At 44.7% G+C, this 17,147-nt stretch overlaps 1 protein-coding gene across 6 annotated transcripts in view; it reads left to right on the top strand.

Annotated features, from left to right (window-relative positions):
• The window catches only part of Abcc12 (ATP binding cassette subfamily C member 12), a 72,200-nt gene that overhangs the window by 12,125 nt on the left and 42,928 nt on the right, over nt 1-17,147 (top strand). For 4 of the 6 annotated variants that reach the window (XR_005283284.1, XM_038312382.2, XM_038312380.2 and 1 more), the window contains exons 3-8: nt 6,421-6,576; nt 9,452-9,599; nt 9,858-10,094; nt 12,132-12,305; nt 12,740-12,887; nt 15,200-15,348. Coding sequence is in view for 5 of the 6 variants with exons in the window: in XM_038312382.2 (XP_038168310.1) it covers nt 6,421-6,576; nt 9,452-9,599; nt 9,858-10,094; nt 12,132-12,305; nt 12,740-12,887; nt 15,200-15,348 (1,012 nt within the window). In the remaining variant the exon portion in view is untranslated. Of the gene's footprint in view, nt 1-6,420; nt 6,577-9,451; nt 9,600-9,857; nt 10,095-12,131; nt 12,306-12,739; nt 12,888-15,199; nt 15,349-17,147 lie in introns of those variants that run through there. The other 2 variants (XM_038312383.2, XM_038312384.2) reach the window with 2 other exon arrangements.

Here is a 17,147-nt window from a genome sequence, read left to right on the forward strand (position 1 = left end):
TGATGGGAAGACAACTGGAAGAGATTAAATCAATTGCCTGAAGTTCAACAGGCAGCCTTCATTTTTTAAAAAAAATTTATTTAAAACATTTAATTTTCTTTATTATTGCATCTCAACTGCAGCTTCTGTTTCCCCTCCATCCTCTCTTCCCAATCCCTCCCACACACCATCTCTCTGCCTCCTGCATCCACTCCTCCATTTATCTTCAGAAAAGGGCAGGCCTCCCATGGAAATCAACCAAACATGGCACATCAAGTTGCAGTAAGACTAGTCACCTCCCCTTGTATTAAGGCTGTACAAGGCAAGTATGAGGAATAGGGTTTCAAAAGCCAGCAAAAGAGTCAGAGACAGTCCTTGCCCCCACTGTTAGGAGTTCCGTAAGTAAACTAAATATACATCTGTAACATTTATGCAGAGGGCCTAGGTCAGTCCCAGGCAGGCTCCCTGGTTGTCAGTTCAGTCTCTGTGAGCCCCTATGAGCACAGGTTAGTTGATTCTGTGAGTTTTCTTGTGATGTCCTTGACCCCTCTGGCTCCTACAATCCTTTCTCCCCGTCTTCTGCAGAATTCCCCAAGATCCACCTAAAATTTGGCTATGGGTCTGCATCTGTTTCTGTCAGTTGCTGTATGAAACCTCTCTGATGACAACTGGGCTAGGCACCAATTGATCTATGAGTATAGCAGAATATAATTAGGAATCATTTTATTGACTTTTTTTTTTTCCAGTTGTGTTTGGTTCTATCCTAGGTCTCTGAACCATCCAGCCTCTGGCTCCTGGCCCTCCAGGCAATGTTGGAGTGGGCTCCCTCTTGTGGCATAGGCCTCAAGCTGGAGCAGTCATTGACTGGGCATCCCCACAATTTCTGAGCAACTTTATCCCAGCACATCTTGTAGGCAGGACAAGTTGTTGGACAAAGCTTGCGTGGCTGGGTTGGTGTCCCAATCCCTCCACTGGATCTCTTGCCTGGTTGCAGAAGACGGTTGATTCAAGCTCTGTATTCCCCACTGCTAGGAGTTTTAGATTCCTGAAAGTTTCATTTGTACTCTGACTCTTTTGCTGGCTTTTGAAACCCTATTCCTCATACTTGCCTTGTACAAATCTAGCTCAACTCCAAGATTCCTCTCAATTTCAGTCATTTCTCCCTTCATCCCTTGTCACCCTATCCCTTCTGTTCCCACCCTCGCTGACCCCCAGTTCCCCTGTGATGTCTAGTCTATTTCCACTTCCCAGGGAGATGCATGCACCCCTTCCCAACTTGATCTCTCCTTGTTACTTGGCTTCTCTGGTTTAGCATGGATTGTAGCATGGTTTTCCTTTACTTTACAGCTATTATCCACTTATAAGTGAGTGCATACCATGTTTGTCTTTCTGGGTCTGGGTTACCTCACTCAGGGAGATTTTTTTCTAGTTCCATTCATTTGCCTGCAAATTTCATGATGTTAGCTTTTGAACAGCTGAGTATTTCTCCATTGTGTAAATGTACCACATTTTCTTCATGCATTCTTCATTTGAGGGACATCTAGTTGGTTTCAGTTTGGCTATTTGGAGTAAAGCTGCTATGAACATAGTTGAGCAAGCATCCTTGTGGTAGGCTGGAACATCCTTTGGATATATGTTAAAGAATGGTATAGCTGGGACTTGAGGTAGACCGATTCCCATTTTTCTGAAAAACTGCAATATTGATTTCCAAAGTGGGTGTATGTTAGCGGATTTTTCTGTCTCACCTGCCAGCTCCCAACTGACCACACACAGACTTCCTGTTAATTATGAAAGCTCAGCTAATATCTTTCATAATTATTGACTAGTTTGTTATTATCTAGTTCTTACACTCAAATTAACCCATTTTTATTCATCTACGTGTTGCCATATGACTTGTGACTTTTACCTTTTTTCTTGCATGTAGGTTCCCTATCACCCACTGGTGACTTCATCTTCTTGTTCCTAGCATCCTCTGTGACTGAAAATACTACCTAGTTGTTGCCCATTCAGCTTTTTATTAAACCAATCAGAATCATCTTCACAGTGTACAAAAAGATTATTCCACAACATTTCCCCCTTTTATCTAAATAGAAAGGAAAGGGTTTAACTCTAACACAGTAAAGCTATATATGATAAGAACAATTATCAGGTAATAATTATATTTACAATTTTAGTCCATTTGTATTTGGTAATTTTGGAGAAAATACTTTATTATTCTATCTTGATGAGTCCAAAGCTCTGTACCTAAATTATCTTCTATTATAACTAAGTAAGACTATAGCTATGACTATCTAGTCTTCAACTGCATCAAAGGCCCCAGTAGGATATAATCTTACTTCAGTAAACAGGAAGTACAATGCAAGCCACTTCCAAACATATAGAAATGACAGACATCTGACTGCCTGGACAGTCAACCAAGGTTCCTCTGCAACATTGGGGCATCCAATCTTTGACCTACAGGCCCAGAATATATTATAGGCTTTTCTGTGGAGCAGAAATTTTTGAAGGACTGTCTTACCCTGTCTTGGCAAAGTTCAGCAGTCACTTTTCTTTGTGTCGTGCTGGTCCAGTTTGGACAGCATACTGTCAGCAGTCAAGGTTAGAGCAGTTTCTTGCCCAAATAGCTAGCTTTTGCCATAAAGAAAGCAAGCTTCATATGGAGATTCTTCAATGCCCATCATCCCTTTTTGAAGTAAATTGGTGCTGCTGGGAGCAGACATGTCTCACTGTTATGAAAAGTTTTATGCTATTAAAACATTTTAAATGCCATATTCTGTAGGTCTTTGACGTGTTTGAAGATCACCTATTCATCTGAAGTATATCTGTATGATCTTGAAAACACATCTACCATAAGTTTGATAGTAATAGATGACTATTAACTTGTATATATTATCCTAAATAGCTTTCAAAGACTAAGATTTTACATAATCTTTAAGGAATAAGCTGAATAGGTACAATATCTTAAAAAAGAATAGAAACATAGATAAAGTATAATGAAATAACCTTAAATTTATATCATCACTTTTATACTATAATCCCCCCTTTAGAAAGAGATGCCTGAGTCTAACTTCTTTGTTTAGTTTTTTTCTGATCATGAGCAGTAACGACTTATAACTAACCCTCCTAAAAGATGACAAACATCTATAACCCATTGAGTGACCAAAAGCCATCCACTCTACTGCTTGGGAATGTGGGCATTGTATTCTCTAGATTGCTTCCTGTTGTCTGGGTGCACTGGCATCTTTGGAATATCCTGGGGAAATTGGGATAATGGTAAAGTCCTGTGAGAGTTAGCTGTATTAGTTGTTGTCTAGTCTCTGTTCAATGGACAAGTGTAAGGATTATCTAAAGTCCTGTCTGGAATAGTCTGTGACATTGGACCATCTCAGCCAGCAGCCTTGAAGCTGCTCTGAATGCAGAACTCTAAGGAAACTGCAGCAGAGGCACTCTGAGAGGCTGGATCACCTGGGCCACCTATTTTCATTAGTGTCTGGTTCCTTTGCTCTGAAAACACACAAACTTTCAAAGACAACATACATATCTGCACTAACCCAAGTGTGAACTGTGCATAACATACAAGCCAGCCAAAGATTTTTTTTTAATTTTGTGTTTGAGTAGGTAAAATATCTATTACCTGCTTTGTAGCTTGTCTAGGTTTATTTCTTTATATCTGCATCCAGGATTTTCAGGGGGCCTCCCCAATTCAAATCTGATCTCTATCAACCTTGAAGTCTTTCATTTCCTGTGGAAACAAAAGCATAACCTCTTCTCCAACATAGCATATTTTTGACTTCCATTTTGAAGTTAAGGCATTTTAAAAATATATAGTTAGTTTAATTTAGTAGTGTCTCAGCTGTTATTGTTTGCTCACCAGCAATAAAAAAATTAAAGTCAGTACAACACCATACAAGATCCAGACTTCCTGTGTATTTACCAGTTCTACATGGCTTATTCTTTTTATTATTTATAATTTTTTTACTTTTTTCTACAACTTCCATACCCATTTTCATTCCTTTCTTAAGCCTACACACATTTTTAAACACACTGTAACCTGTTGAGAGGATTTTTTATCTGAACCAGCTTTCTGTAACTTTTTCTGTTTGCATAAGCAAAATCTTAAACCATTGCACAACTTAACTTATGGTGCACTGGGGGCTCAAACCCACAGGCAGTGGCAGGAGATGTGTCTCTGTACCACAGTCTGCATGAGAGTCTGCTGGACTAGGAAGCTGCATTTGGCTCTATTTTTGTGTGTTTGGAACTGTTTTTTTTTTTTTAAGTTTTCTTAGGTCTTATGTGAAAATACTTGCTCCACATGGGCCCCATTTGTAAGCAGATTTTTTTTCTGTCCCATCTGCCAGCTCCCAAATAACCACATGGAGACTTCTTGTTATGAAAGTTCAGTTGATAGCTTAGGCTTGTTATTAACTGGTTCTTATAACTTAAACTAAGTCATTTCTATTCATCTGTGTGTTATATGATTCATGACTTTTACCTCTTTTCTTGCATGCCTGTTCCCTCTCATCTCCTGGTGACTCTTTCTTCTTCTTTTCAGCATCCCGTGTGCTTGACAATCTGCTAGCTTTTCTCCATAAAGCTCTTTATTAAACCAATAAGAATGACACACCTTCGCACTGTGCAAAAGCAGGTGTACAAATTTGCACTCCTGCCAGGAATGGAAGAGTGTTTCTGTTGCTCCACATCCTCTCCAGCATAAGCTGTCACTTGTATTTTGATCTTAGCCATTCTGACAGATATAAGATGGGCTCTCAGAATCATTTTGATTTACATTTACATTTACATTTCCCTAAAGGCTAAGGGTTTTGAAAATTTCTTTAAGTGCTTCTTGGTCCCATGAGATTCCTCTGTTGAAAATCCTCTGTTTAGATCTGTGCTCCATTTTTTTAATTTTTTTATTTTTATTTTATTTTTTTTTGGTTTTTCAAGATAGGGTTTATCTGCAGCTTTTAGAGCCTGTTCTGGAGCTAGCTCTTGTAGACCAGGCTGGTCTCGAACTCACAGAGATCTGCCTGCCTCTGCCTCCCGATGGCTGGGATTAAAGGCGTGTGCCACCACCGCCTGGCTCTGTGCTCCATTTTTAAGTTGAATTTGTTTTTTTATGTCTAGTTTCTTTAAATATTTTTGAAATTAGACCTCTGTCAGACGTGGGGTTGGTGAAGATCTTTACCCATTCTATAGACTGTCATTTTGTTCTATTGATGGTATCCTTTGCCTTATAGAACCTTTTCAGTTTCCTGAGGACTCATTTGCTAATTGTCAAATTTAGTGCCCCAGTTATTGGTGTTTTGGTCAGGAAATAGTCTGCTGTGTCAATGTCTTCAAGACTATTCCCCACTTTCACTTTTATCAGCTTCAGTGTATCTAGTTTTTTGGTATGTGTATTTAAAAACATTATTTAATTGTACGTGTGTTGAAATAAGATTTCCCTTTTGAGTTGAACCAATTCTTGGTTTTTTATACATTTTTATTGATATTTATTGAGCTCTACATTTTTCTCTGCTCCCTTCCCTGCCTCTTCCCTACCTCCTTCAATCCTCCTCCAAGGTCCCATGCTCCCAATTTACTCAGGAGATCTTGTCTTTTTCTACTTTCTACTTCCCAAGTAGATTAGATCTATGTAAGTCTCTCTTAGTGTCTGCATTGCTGTCTAAGTTCTCTGGGATTGTGGTTTGTAAGCTGGCTTTCTTTGCTTTATGTTTAAAAACCACCTATGAGTGAGTCCATGTGATAATTGTCTTTATGTGTCTGGGTTACCTCACTCAAAATAATGTTTTCTAGCTCTATCCATTTTCCTGCAAAATTCAAGCTGTCGTTATTTTTTTCTGCTGTGTAGTACTCCATTGTGTAAATGTACCACATTTTCCTTATCCATTCCTCGGTTGAGGAACATTTAGGTTGTTTCTAGGTTCTGGCTATGATAGTTCTTTATTTTTTTTAGACATTTTTTAATATTTAGTTATTTTTTTATGTATGTGGATATTTAGCCTGCATGTAGTTTGTGAACTATGTGTATGTCTGGTGTCTACTGAGGCCAGAAGAGGGTGTTTAACCCCTGGAACTAGAGTTTCAGATGGTTGTGGGCTGCCATGTGGTGCTGGGAATCACACTCAGGTCCCCGGCAAGAGCATCTAGTGCTCTTAACCACCAGGCCATCTCTCCAGTCCCGAGATTTTAGTTCTTTGAGCATGGTTACCTTTGATTTCAGGATAATATAGTTAAATTATGCTACTCAAGTTTGAATATTGGCTGGCCTGCATATTTCCCGAGCTTTCAACATCTGTTATCCTGAGCTGGGGTAAGCTAGACCAAGAACTACCCAAAGGGTTGATGAATGCAAGCCCCAGGGTCCACACATGACTGTGATGGGTATTAGGGCAGTGAGCCCAGCACCTAGGAACACGAGAATACCATTTGCTCTAGGTTGGCACCCAATCCCGTGGATGATGCTGGCCTGCTGTCCTTTGCCACGTTTTCCTGGCTCACACCTGTGATGATTCAGAGCTACAAGCACACGCTGACTGTGGATACCCTGCCCCCACTGTCACCATATGATGCATCTGACATCAACGCCAAGAGGTACAAGGGTCCCCAAGGGGTGGCATTGTAAGCAAGGGGTCCCAAGAGTTCTGTGTCCCCTGTGGAAACTGACACCTTCTCAGTCGCTGCTCATTGAGACGTGAGTTGAACTGCCTACACTTCTTGGCCCTGTCTCTGGGGAAAGTGTGGCTGGGTAGAAAGGACATAGGGGACTGTAGTGTGAGACTGGGGGCTGTAGGAGTATCATTGTGGACAGTTAGTTGGGGACTTGCTTTACTCTGTGCTGTTTGGAGCTCGCCTTGGCTGCTGCATAAAGCTCTATGCATCATTTCTGACTTTATTTTTTTTTTAAATATCATTATTGTATATCTGTATTACAAACTGCCCATATTAGCCAATTTTGACTTGTGAAAACGTACCACTGGTCCAAACTAATTGATGTTAGTTGTAGGTTAGTAATGTTTAAGCAGCAAAACTATTCTACACCATGTTCCTGTTCCCCTACCAGTGGCCGACATCATTAACATGCTGGTGACTCTGCTCCGATTGCTTTCTACTCTGCAATTAGAACCTGTTCTGCCATTGTTTGCAGAAAACGCTTCGTTTCCTTTCCCACACACAGGCCACTTTTTTTGTTTGTTTGTTTTTGTGAGACAGGCTCTTTCTGTGTAGTCTTGGCTGGCTTACGACTCCCTCTGGAGACCAGGCTGACCTAGAACTCAGAGAGCTTCACCTGCCTCTGCCTTCGAAGTGGTAGGATTAAAGGCGTGCGCCACCATGCCCAGTCCAGGCAATGCTTTCTATGTTGAAACAGAATATGGGGATGGAGAGATGGCTCAGTGTTTAAGAACACGGAGGCCTAGGATTGGATTCCCGGCACCCAGAATATCTATAACTGTATGGGATCCCATTCCCTCTTCAGGTGTGCAGCTATATATGTAACCAAACACCCATATACATAAAATAAATACATCTCTTAAAAAACTGAACATACTGTGTGGCTGCCACCTTGCTCTTTTCAGGCGAAAATTTATAAAGACTGGCTCACATCTGCACAAAGACACCGATCTCCTTCATTCTTTACTTTTAATGTGCATGAGCATTTTGCCTGTATGTATGTATCAGCACCATACATGTGCTTGCTGCCAGAGAGGTCAGAAGGGAGTGTCATATCCCCTGGAAGTGGAGTTACAAACTGTTGTGAGCTGCCACATGGATGCTGAGAATCAAACCTGAGTTTGTGGCAAGAGCCACAAGTGCCCTTAGCTGCAACCGTCTCTCCAGTGCCAGGCTTCAGTCGCTCTGATACTTTCATTAAAACTGATGCTGAGGACCCATAATGTCTTGACTAAGGCAAGGTCCTCAAAACTGCTACCTTTCTTTGTCCTGGAGATTACCCTAACTTTGGCCACATGGTCCAAAGTATGGCACATCCTGGAATATATAATAAAGGGGATGAGTGCAAGTTTTCATCTCAAAGTTGCTTCTAGGGGAAGAATTTCCCTGCCCATTATCCCTTCCCTGAAGACATCTCAGCTGCTGATACTTTCTCTACAGTCTTGAGAAGGTTTCTAGAGAGCTTTGAGGGGCTATACCAGTGTCTGTGTGCTGCTAGATTGTTCTTCTACCTTTCTAGCTAGTGTTTCCCATTAGGGATTTTTTTTTTTTTTAAATCGTTTCCTGCCCAACATCAACTGCTGCTTTTTTCTCAGCCAATTTCACTCAGGCTGGGAGATTAAGCACCAAATAAATTCTGACTGCTCAATGATGTGTCCAGCTTCACCCCAAGCCTCTCTTCTAGAATCTGAATTCCGTAGGTCCAGCATCAGCAGCACTTGGAGGCCTCACGAATTTCAGTGTCTAAAATACTGGGTATTTCATTTGGGTTTGTATGGATGTAGCATTTTCTTTGCCTGTGGGTTGAACGTATCTTCACACACACTAGGCAAATTTAAAGTTGCAGCCTTGACCCTCAGCCCCAACCTCATGATACTCTCTCCTCTCCCCCTCTCCATTCTCGTAGTCACTAAGACTGGGAAACTGGGTTCTACCCATGGTCCCCGTTCTCCTTTCCTCCCACATCTAATCCACCAGCAAGTCCTGTTGTTATCTCCTGGCAACTGGTCCTCGAACCCTCCCCCCTTAACTTGCCAACACTGTGCCTCTGGCCTGATGACCCCATGTCCTGTGTGATCTTTTCTTTTGCTGTGAGTACCCACAGTCAATCACACTGCCAGCCACCAAGTAATCTGTCGGATGTGCCCATTATTTCACCACATTGACCTAAAGACCTGCAGATGCTTTCCTTGCATTTAGAGCATGGTGCCTCCTAAGTGCCTCCTGAGGCCCGTCAAGTCCCATAAGAGTCTGCTCAGCTGGGCCTCCTAGCATCCTTTGCTAAAGTGCCATAGACCTGTTGTGTGGGCCTCCTTTCAAGCCTTTGAAACGGACAGTCCTTTTTGTTTCCTTGAGACAAGGTCCTGCTACATAGCCTAGTCTGATTTAAAACTTCAAATTCTCCTGCCTCAGGTTCCAGAGTATTTGGATTATAGGTATGTAACACCGTACCTTGCTAAAAGGTCAATTTTTCCCCAAGGAGGACTTTTAACTCTCTATGGCTCCCATCTTCGTCATTACATGGCAGCCAGAGACTGAGTAGGGAAAGACTTGGGTGGTGCCTAGTGCAGATATTATCAGCAGCTCTGTCTGGGCATCGCTCCCTTCCTCTGTCCATTCTTTACCTGCCCTGAGGAAGGAGAAAGAAAACGAAGGAAGGCTGCATGCCCAAAGGCACCAGGTACCTGGATGAGGGCTGTGCCATGCACCTTCGCAAGAGTTTGCCAATCAAAGCAGTCCCAGGTGTTAGGCGACATGGCCTGCCTGTCCTTTTCCCCTTCCCTTTCTCTCATTGCAGATTTCAGATCCTTTGGGATGAAGAAATAGAGAGGGTGGGGCCAGAGCAGGCCTCTCTGGGCCGTGTTGTCTGGAAATTCCAGAGGACCCGGGTCCTGATGGATGTCGTGGCCAACATCTTGTGTATCATCATGGCAGCTTTAGGGCCGGTGAGTGGGGCTGGCTCTTCCTAACTGTCTCCCAGGTCCCCAGCTGGGGAAGGCATGTCCTTAGTCACCCTCTCTGAGAGCGGGTGGCTTCAGTGCCTTGGGGGCGAGTTTTCATAAAGCCAGCTCCTTGTCAAGTGCAGCCAGCACTGCTTTAAGTAATGAAAAAGTCTGCCTGTAAAGTCAGCTTGCTGTCGTTCGAGGCTCCTGTGTGGGGCTCCATCCAGCGGCGCTTCCTTCTCTCCACCGCTCTATTTACAGACAGTTCTCATTCACCAAATCCTTCAGCATATCACCAGCATTTCCTCCGGACATGTCTGGATCGGCATCTGCTTGTGTCTGGCCCTTTTCGCCACCGAGTTTACCAAAGTCCTCTTCTGGGCCCTTGCCTGGGCCATAAATTACCGCACGGCGATCCGGTTGAAGGTGGCCCTCTCCACGCTGGTTTTCGAGAACCTGCTGTCCTTCAAGACATTGACACACATCTCTGCAGGTGAGGTAAGCGGGGCTGGAAGGGGCGTACACCTGAAACAACTGTTCCTGTTCCTGTGAGTGTGTGGGCTGTGCTGCCTGAATATAGTACCTGCCTCCTTTTCGCCTGTTCGTATCCTGCCCGTCACCTGCCCAAGTGAGGCGGTGGAGACTCGAAGCACAAGAGGATGTCAGACGGGGCGGGGTGGGGGGCTCACATCTGGGCTTCAGAACTTGGAAAGCTGGCACAGAGGTCGAGGGTGAGACCATTCAACCCCTTTGATCACAGTGTGGACAATAAAACTGTATAGAGCACACTATGGGAATTTGGGGAAACTGACGGACAAGCTAAGGAGAGCGCATGCCTGTAATCTCAGTTCTCAGGAGATGGAGGAAGAGGCTATGTAGTGAGAACTTGTTCCTTTCTGGGAAAAAAAAATATTCCAATTATGTAAGATCCCTGGTGCCAAAGATATACTATAGAACTATGTGCATTCTCCTTCAGAGTTGACATTTCCTCAAGCCCTTAATCTTTAGTAATGAAATCCTTGCTACTTATTCAAGAAAAACTCCTTAGTCAAGGAAACCCCACGTGGTATTTGGAGAAAGGACTTGCTTCTCTTCCCTAGTTTCTACTTCAGAGTATTCAAATCATCTTATGTCAATTATGAGTAGATTCTGCATGGGATGAAACCCGGGCTGGGGACAGGGCTCAGCAGAGTGTTGTACAGAGAGAGCTCTGGGTTCCATCCCCAGTACCACGCAGACCAGGTGTGGTGGTTCGTGCCAGTGACCCCCAGCACTTAGAAGGTGGAGGCAGGAGGATCAGAAATTCAAGGTCATGCTGAGCTGCACTGCAAATCTGAGGTCGGCCTGGGATACACAAGACCCTGTTTTCATAAAATAAAATAAAATAAAATAAAATAAAAGGAATTTATCTCACGTTATCTAAAAGGAGTTTAGAAGAAGGCAGTTCAGGGCTGGGGGAGGGTGGCTTTGTGAGCCTCCCCTTCATTCATTATTTTCCTGTTGCTTGTCTCTCCTAAAGGCTCAGGATGGTTGCAAGAGATCCGGCCTCACTGACCTTTTCATAAGGTCAGCAGGAGGGAGAGAAAAACACAAACAACGTGTCTTCCTGGGGCTGAGCTTAGTTTTTGGATGACGGAGGGTTTCTGTCCCACCTGGTCCTGCAGCTGCTAAGTCCCAAAGAATCACACAGAGGTCTACATTAGTTCTAAACTGTTTGGCTTAGTATCTCAGGCTTCTTATTAATTAATTATTACATCTTAAATTGTCCCATTATTCTTGTCTATGTTAGTCATGTGGCTTGGTACTTTTTTTGGAGGGAGGCAATCACATCTTGCTTGTTCTGTGGCTGGGTTAGAACTGCTGACTGAAACTTCTCTCTTCCCAGAATTCTCATTGCCCCACCTCTACTTCCTGCCTGGCTATTGGTCAATCAGCGTTTTATTAAAAATAATACAAGTGACAGGATAAAAGACCATTGTCCCACAGAGGCTCTCTTTGAAATCTCTTCCCCAGGTCCCGTTCTATACTTTGGCTCACCCGTCACTTTTCAACCCCACAGCCACATGGCCACACTCTGTACAAAGGAGGCAGAAAGGTCTGTTCCTCCTTCCCTTTTCCTCCCCTCCCCTCCCTTCATCTCTCTCCCTTTTCTTCCTTGACGGTTTGGAGACACGGTCTCACTGTGGAGCCCAAGCTGGCCCTGACTCAAGATCCCTCCCAAGTGCCGGAATCACATGAATGGGCCACCATACCCACAGGACAGTAGTCTTTCATTTGGGCATGTTGGCACCTCGAGTAAAGCAGAACTGTGTTAATCAAGACAGAAACAGGGCCCCAGCGTGCTGCCCAACCCTATCGTATCTCTTTCTAGTTCTCTTCTTTGGAATCTTCAGTTCTAAGAATCTGGCCATGCAAAGTCATGGCAGAGTGAGATCACACAACTCATCTCATTGGTCCCTTGGTGTGCCCCACCTCCTGCCAATCAGAAAGCATCCAGAAGGGTCCCAAACCTGAACCTATGTGCTTTCTTTCTAGGTGCTCAATATACTATCAAGTGATAGTTATTCCTTGTTTGAGGCTGCCTTGTTTTGTCCCTTGCCAGCCACCATCCCCATCTTAATGGTCGTTTGTGCGGTGTATGCCTTTTTCATTCTGGGGTCCACAGCTCTTGTCGGGATATGCGTGTATATCATATTCATCCCTATCCAGGTAAGTCAGGGCTGCGCAGTGTAAAATGCTTGGCATTTGTAATCGGCCCGCACGCTTTTGCTGAGTTGAGTGGAGGGCTTCATTTCTGTAGCGCACACCCAAAGTCCACACATCTATGAGCACAGGTGTTGGTCTTGGGCTGGCCCTGTGTCATTCTCTAAGAACTTGAATTTGAGTGCCCTGGGGGAGGAGGGATGCTCGTGCGGTTTGCCAAAGCTCCCATTCTCCTGCCCTTCATTCTATCACGTGGCAGATGCCCAGTGGTTTCCTCCAGGCCAAGGCAGCTGCCACAGTGCAGAGGCAGGACCAGCCTGAGCCTCCCAGCCAAGGCCCTTTAGAGCTCGGCTTGGCGCTATTCTCTGATCCTTGCATTTTTAGGCCAACTGCAATTCAGCAGTTCTCCCTGAACACAGTTGCTTGTACCTCGATTTCAGATGTTTATGGCCAAGCTCAATTCAGCTTTCCGAAGATCCGCAATTTCAGTGACGGACAAGCGAGTTCAGACGATGAATGAGCTTCTGACCTGCATCAAGCTGATTAAAATGTACGCCTGGGAGAAATCATTTATAAACACGATTCACGGTAAGACGAGCAGCTGCTTCGCAAAGCACTTACATGGGTAGAATGTGCTCTTTTAAGGGGTTCCTAAGGCTCTGCGGGGGCAGGGGCAGGGCGCTGAAGGTACTCTTGTAGGTCAGAGGATTATTTTCAAGGATTGTAGCAATTTTTTAATAGACCCAGACATCTGTTCTAATGAACCCAAGGGTGAGCAGCATATGGTTTCACGTTTTCTAGGGCACAGGAAGTGTAGTGCTGGCCAGTTACCCTTACAAAAATAATCCACAAACATATTGGAGCAGTAAAGGAGCTGTGTCAGGCTATTTCCTTGATGTTTAAACACACACACACACACACACACACACACACACACACACACCACACACACACCACACATCACACACACACCACATACAAATAACACACCACACACAAATATCCACACACTATACCCCTCACACACCACACTCATATACACATACCACCACACACATACCACACACACACACTACCACATACACACACCCCACATATACACACACTACCACATATACACACCCCACACATACACACACTACCACATACACACACCCCACATATACACAAACCCCACACATACACACACTACCACATACACACACCCCACACATACACAAACCCCACACATACACACACTACCACATACAAATACACACACACACACACACACACACACACACACACACACACCACTATCTCTTCTTGATCCCAGTGACTCTTTTGTCCTTAAATGGCCCACTGACACAGTGCTTCTTGAGCAGCTATGAGCATGCGTCTGGAGAATTTTTTTTTCCAGGCGATATTAAGCTTATTTTAGCCAAATCTATAAGTAATTCTTCCCCTCCCAGCATTGTTTTGCTTAGGGGAGATTCTATGCCCTTCTTCCCCCTTCCTCCTGTCACTCAGTCCTACCCCAATCCAGGCTGGAGAGCCCACTGGAAGGGCTCCCGAGAGGGCACTGGAGAGCTGCAGGGCTTATGGCCTTTGCCTCAAGCAGTTTCCCTGCAGAGTCCTAGGACATCTGGCAGGGATCCCACTTTGGATGTCTCTAGGCTGCTAGAGGTGCCAAAGGCGCTGCAATATTTACAAACATCCTTTTTTAACTCCTTCCCTGCTTCCCTAAACTTAAGGAGTTAGCGTTTAAAAATTCAAGCATAGAGTCTGGGCAGTTGAAAGTCCAGCCACGTGAGGTTCCCTGGGTCCAGACAGGCCTTCCCATTCTTCATGCTCTATACTCTTGCTCTGGGCTCAGCTATGCTCACTCTTGTCATGTGCAGTCCTGGTCTGACCCCTGTAGAATCTGGTTTATGGCTCAGTCTATGGAGCATCAGAGCCGGGAGGGACCTTGAAAGCCATCAACTTGCAGGAGCGCTGAGAGCCTGCTGCTGCTGGGTTTGTGGCCTGGGGTTTTGACATTTTACATCTCACTCTCATTTGGAGGAGAATCAGACAGAAATAATTCATGTCTTTTCATTGTATTATTAACTATTCTATTGCTTCGAAGGCAGCTCTTAGGAGAGATAATTTAACTAGGAACTTGTTTACAGTTTCAAAGGGTTAGTCCACGATCGTTATGGCGGGGAGAATCATGGCAGGGAGGCAAATATGGGGCTGGGCAGTAGCTGAGAGTTTACATCCTGATCTGTGGGCAGCAGGGAGGGGATGGACAAGACTAGGCCTGGCATGGACTTTTGAAACCTCAAAGTCGACCCGCAGTGACACACCTTCTTCAATAAAGCCTCATCTACTCCAGCAAGGCCACGCCTCCTAATCCTTCTCAAACAGTTCCACTAACTGGGACCAAGCATTCAACCATACACACTTATAGGGGCCTTTTTCATCCAAGCCTGCATATCTTTCTTTCTTTTTGCTGTGTGTGTGTGTGTGTGTGTGTGTGTGTGTAGTTTGCAGTATGTATGCATGCTTCTGTATGTATGAGTGCATGTATGTGGAAGCCTGAAGCTGACATTTGGCGATGTCTTCTTTGATCTCTCTTCACCATATCCATAGAGGCAGGGTCTCGCACTGAACCTGGAATCTGCTATTCTGGCTAGTCTAGCTAGCCAGCTTGCTCCGGAAACTCACTGCTCTGTCTTCTGAGTGCCAGGATGTCAGGCAGTAACCCTTCTTGTACAGATTTTAGGTTGGATCCCCGGACCCAAATTCTGGTCATAACACTCCTGTGGCAAACATTTTTGCCTGCTGAGCCTTTTCCCTAGCCTGGGAGGGATGCATTTCTTAATGTAGGATTTGGCATGCAAAATAAAAAACACCCCCGATTGCCTTCTCTTTTGCAGATATAAGAAAGAGAGAGAAGAATTTACTGAAAAAGGCTGGCTATGTCCAAAGTGGAAACTCAGCCCTGGCTCCCATTGTGTCCACCATAGCTATTGTGTTGACTTTCACCTGCCACATCTTCCTGAAGCGCACGCTCACTGCCCCTGTGGTAAGAGCTCTCTCTAGGCGGCCACGTTAGGAGTTCCCCGGCAGATACTCTGCTTTCAGACAGTTCAGTCTTAGCCGAGGGCCGCGTTGTACAAAGCCAGCTCCATGAAATCACAACTCCCAAACTCACCCCTATCCTTGGCGAGGCCCAGGTGAGAAGCCCCTTTTCCGACTTGGTCATGCCTGGCATTACAGCTCCCAGTTGTCACATCGCAGTCAATGCCAGGGTGTCTCGCTGGACTGATTCAGTAAATGCAGACTTGGTTGTCAGTGCTAGGGTTTGAGTCTGGGGCCTGTGCGTTACAGGGAAGCCCCGTAACTTACACCTCAGACTCCCATCCAGTTTGTGGATGAAAGCTTAGGCAGGCAGTGCGCTCAGGAGAACCTTCCCTGGAACTTACTCTGTCCAGGCAGAGCAGGGATGGCTAACAGTGGAACACAGCTTTTGGCTCTCCCACCCCACCCCGCCCAGGAAACCTAGTGAGTACTTGGCTGTTTTTCCTTCTGTGGTGTGTGCTATAAACAGGGAACATTAGATTGTTTTCTAGTAGGGAGAAATCAGAGGAATTCGACTGAGGTTGAAGTGAGGTTCCTCTGAACTCGAGAGCTGGGTCTATCCTGTTTAAACTTGATCCTCCTACTTCCCAGCTATGACTTGAGACAGACCATTGACCACACCCGGCCTTGGTATCATTATCAGTAAGCAGCCTGGTATTAGTTCCTGTCAGTGTAGCTGGGAGGTGGGGTGAGTAGTTTTGCATCAAGTCCGGGGGATCCTGGGGTGGGGGCCCTCGCATGTTGTACATTGCCTGCTCTTCCCCAGGCCAGGTGGGCGAGGGCTGAAGCCTCTGAGGGCTAATGGATGAAGGTAAGGCACGCGAGCTTTTAATGGGGGAACAGTGCAGTCAAAGATAAAGAAATGTTGAGCTGGAGAGAAAATGGCTCTTGGGCCAGCTAAGATTGTAAACCAAGTGTTTGCAGGACAAGTAGCTGGAGGAAAATCAGCAAAAGCAAGGGAGAAGTGTGTGTGTGTGTGTGTGTGTGTGTATGCAAGGATCAAGCATAGCTAAGTTCATACACAGCTCCCAAAGCAGGGACTTCAGGGGGGTCGTGATGCAAAGCAGATGCTTTTGATGGGGCATCCTCTGCTAACTCCATCAACACGTGCATTATTTTTGGATGTGAGAGGAGTGGTTTCATTTTCAGGCTCTTTGGACTGTAAGGACGCTTCGGACCCAGTTGTGAACTCAAGGCCAAGATGAGTGGCAAGAGTGTCCTGCCTGAGTAGAACACTGCTCAATTATTGTGACTGCTTTTGATGATCCCAAACAATTGTATACACACACACACACACACACACACACACACACACACACACACACACACATATTTTCTCCTCTATTTCTATTACATCAAACAAATGGAGTTGAAACCAATCGATGTTAATTTTTCTGACATCATAGTTTAGAAGAAAACAAAATCCAAACCAGATCCCTGGATTCAGAGTCTCCTCTGTTAGAGTCGTGGCACCTGAGATTGACTCCCAGGTCTACCAGGTAGCCTGTGTGCTATGTCTTTTGAGATCTAGGTTTTTGTTTTGGTGTATGTGTGTATGTGTCTAGGGGGTACTTTCTGATTTAGAGAGTTAGGATAAGATGTAATGATGTCATGGGAGTATCCATTGTTATCCTCTTAGCAATGTGGAATTTGCTCTAACATGGGTCCACAGGGTTTCTTTGGCAGCAGACATCACTTGAGATTTGCTAGAGAAAGCTGTGTTCTCTTTCTTTCTTTCTTTCT

The sequence above is a fragment of the Arvicola amphibius genome, chromosome 15 (assembly GCF_903992535.2).
Source record: "Arvicola amphibius chromosome 15, mArvAmp1.2, whole genome shotgun sequence".
Taxonomy (NCBI): domain Eukaryota; kingdom Metazoa; phylum Chordata; class Mammalia; order Rodentia; family Cricetidae; genus Arvicola; species Arvicola amphibius.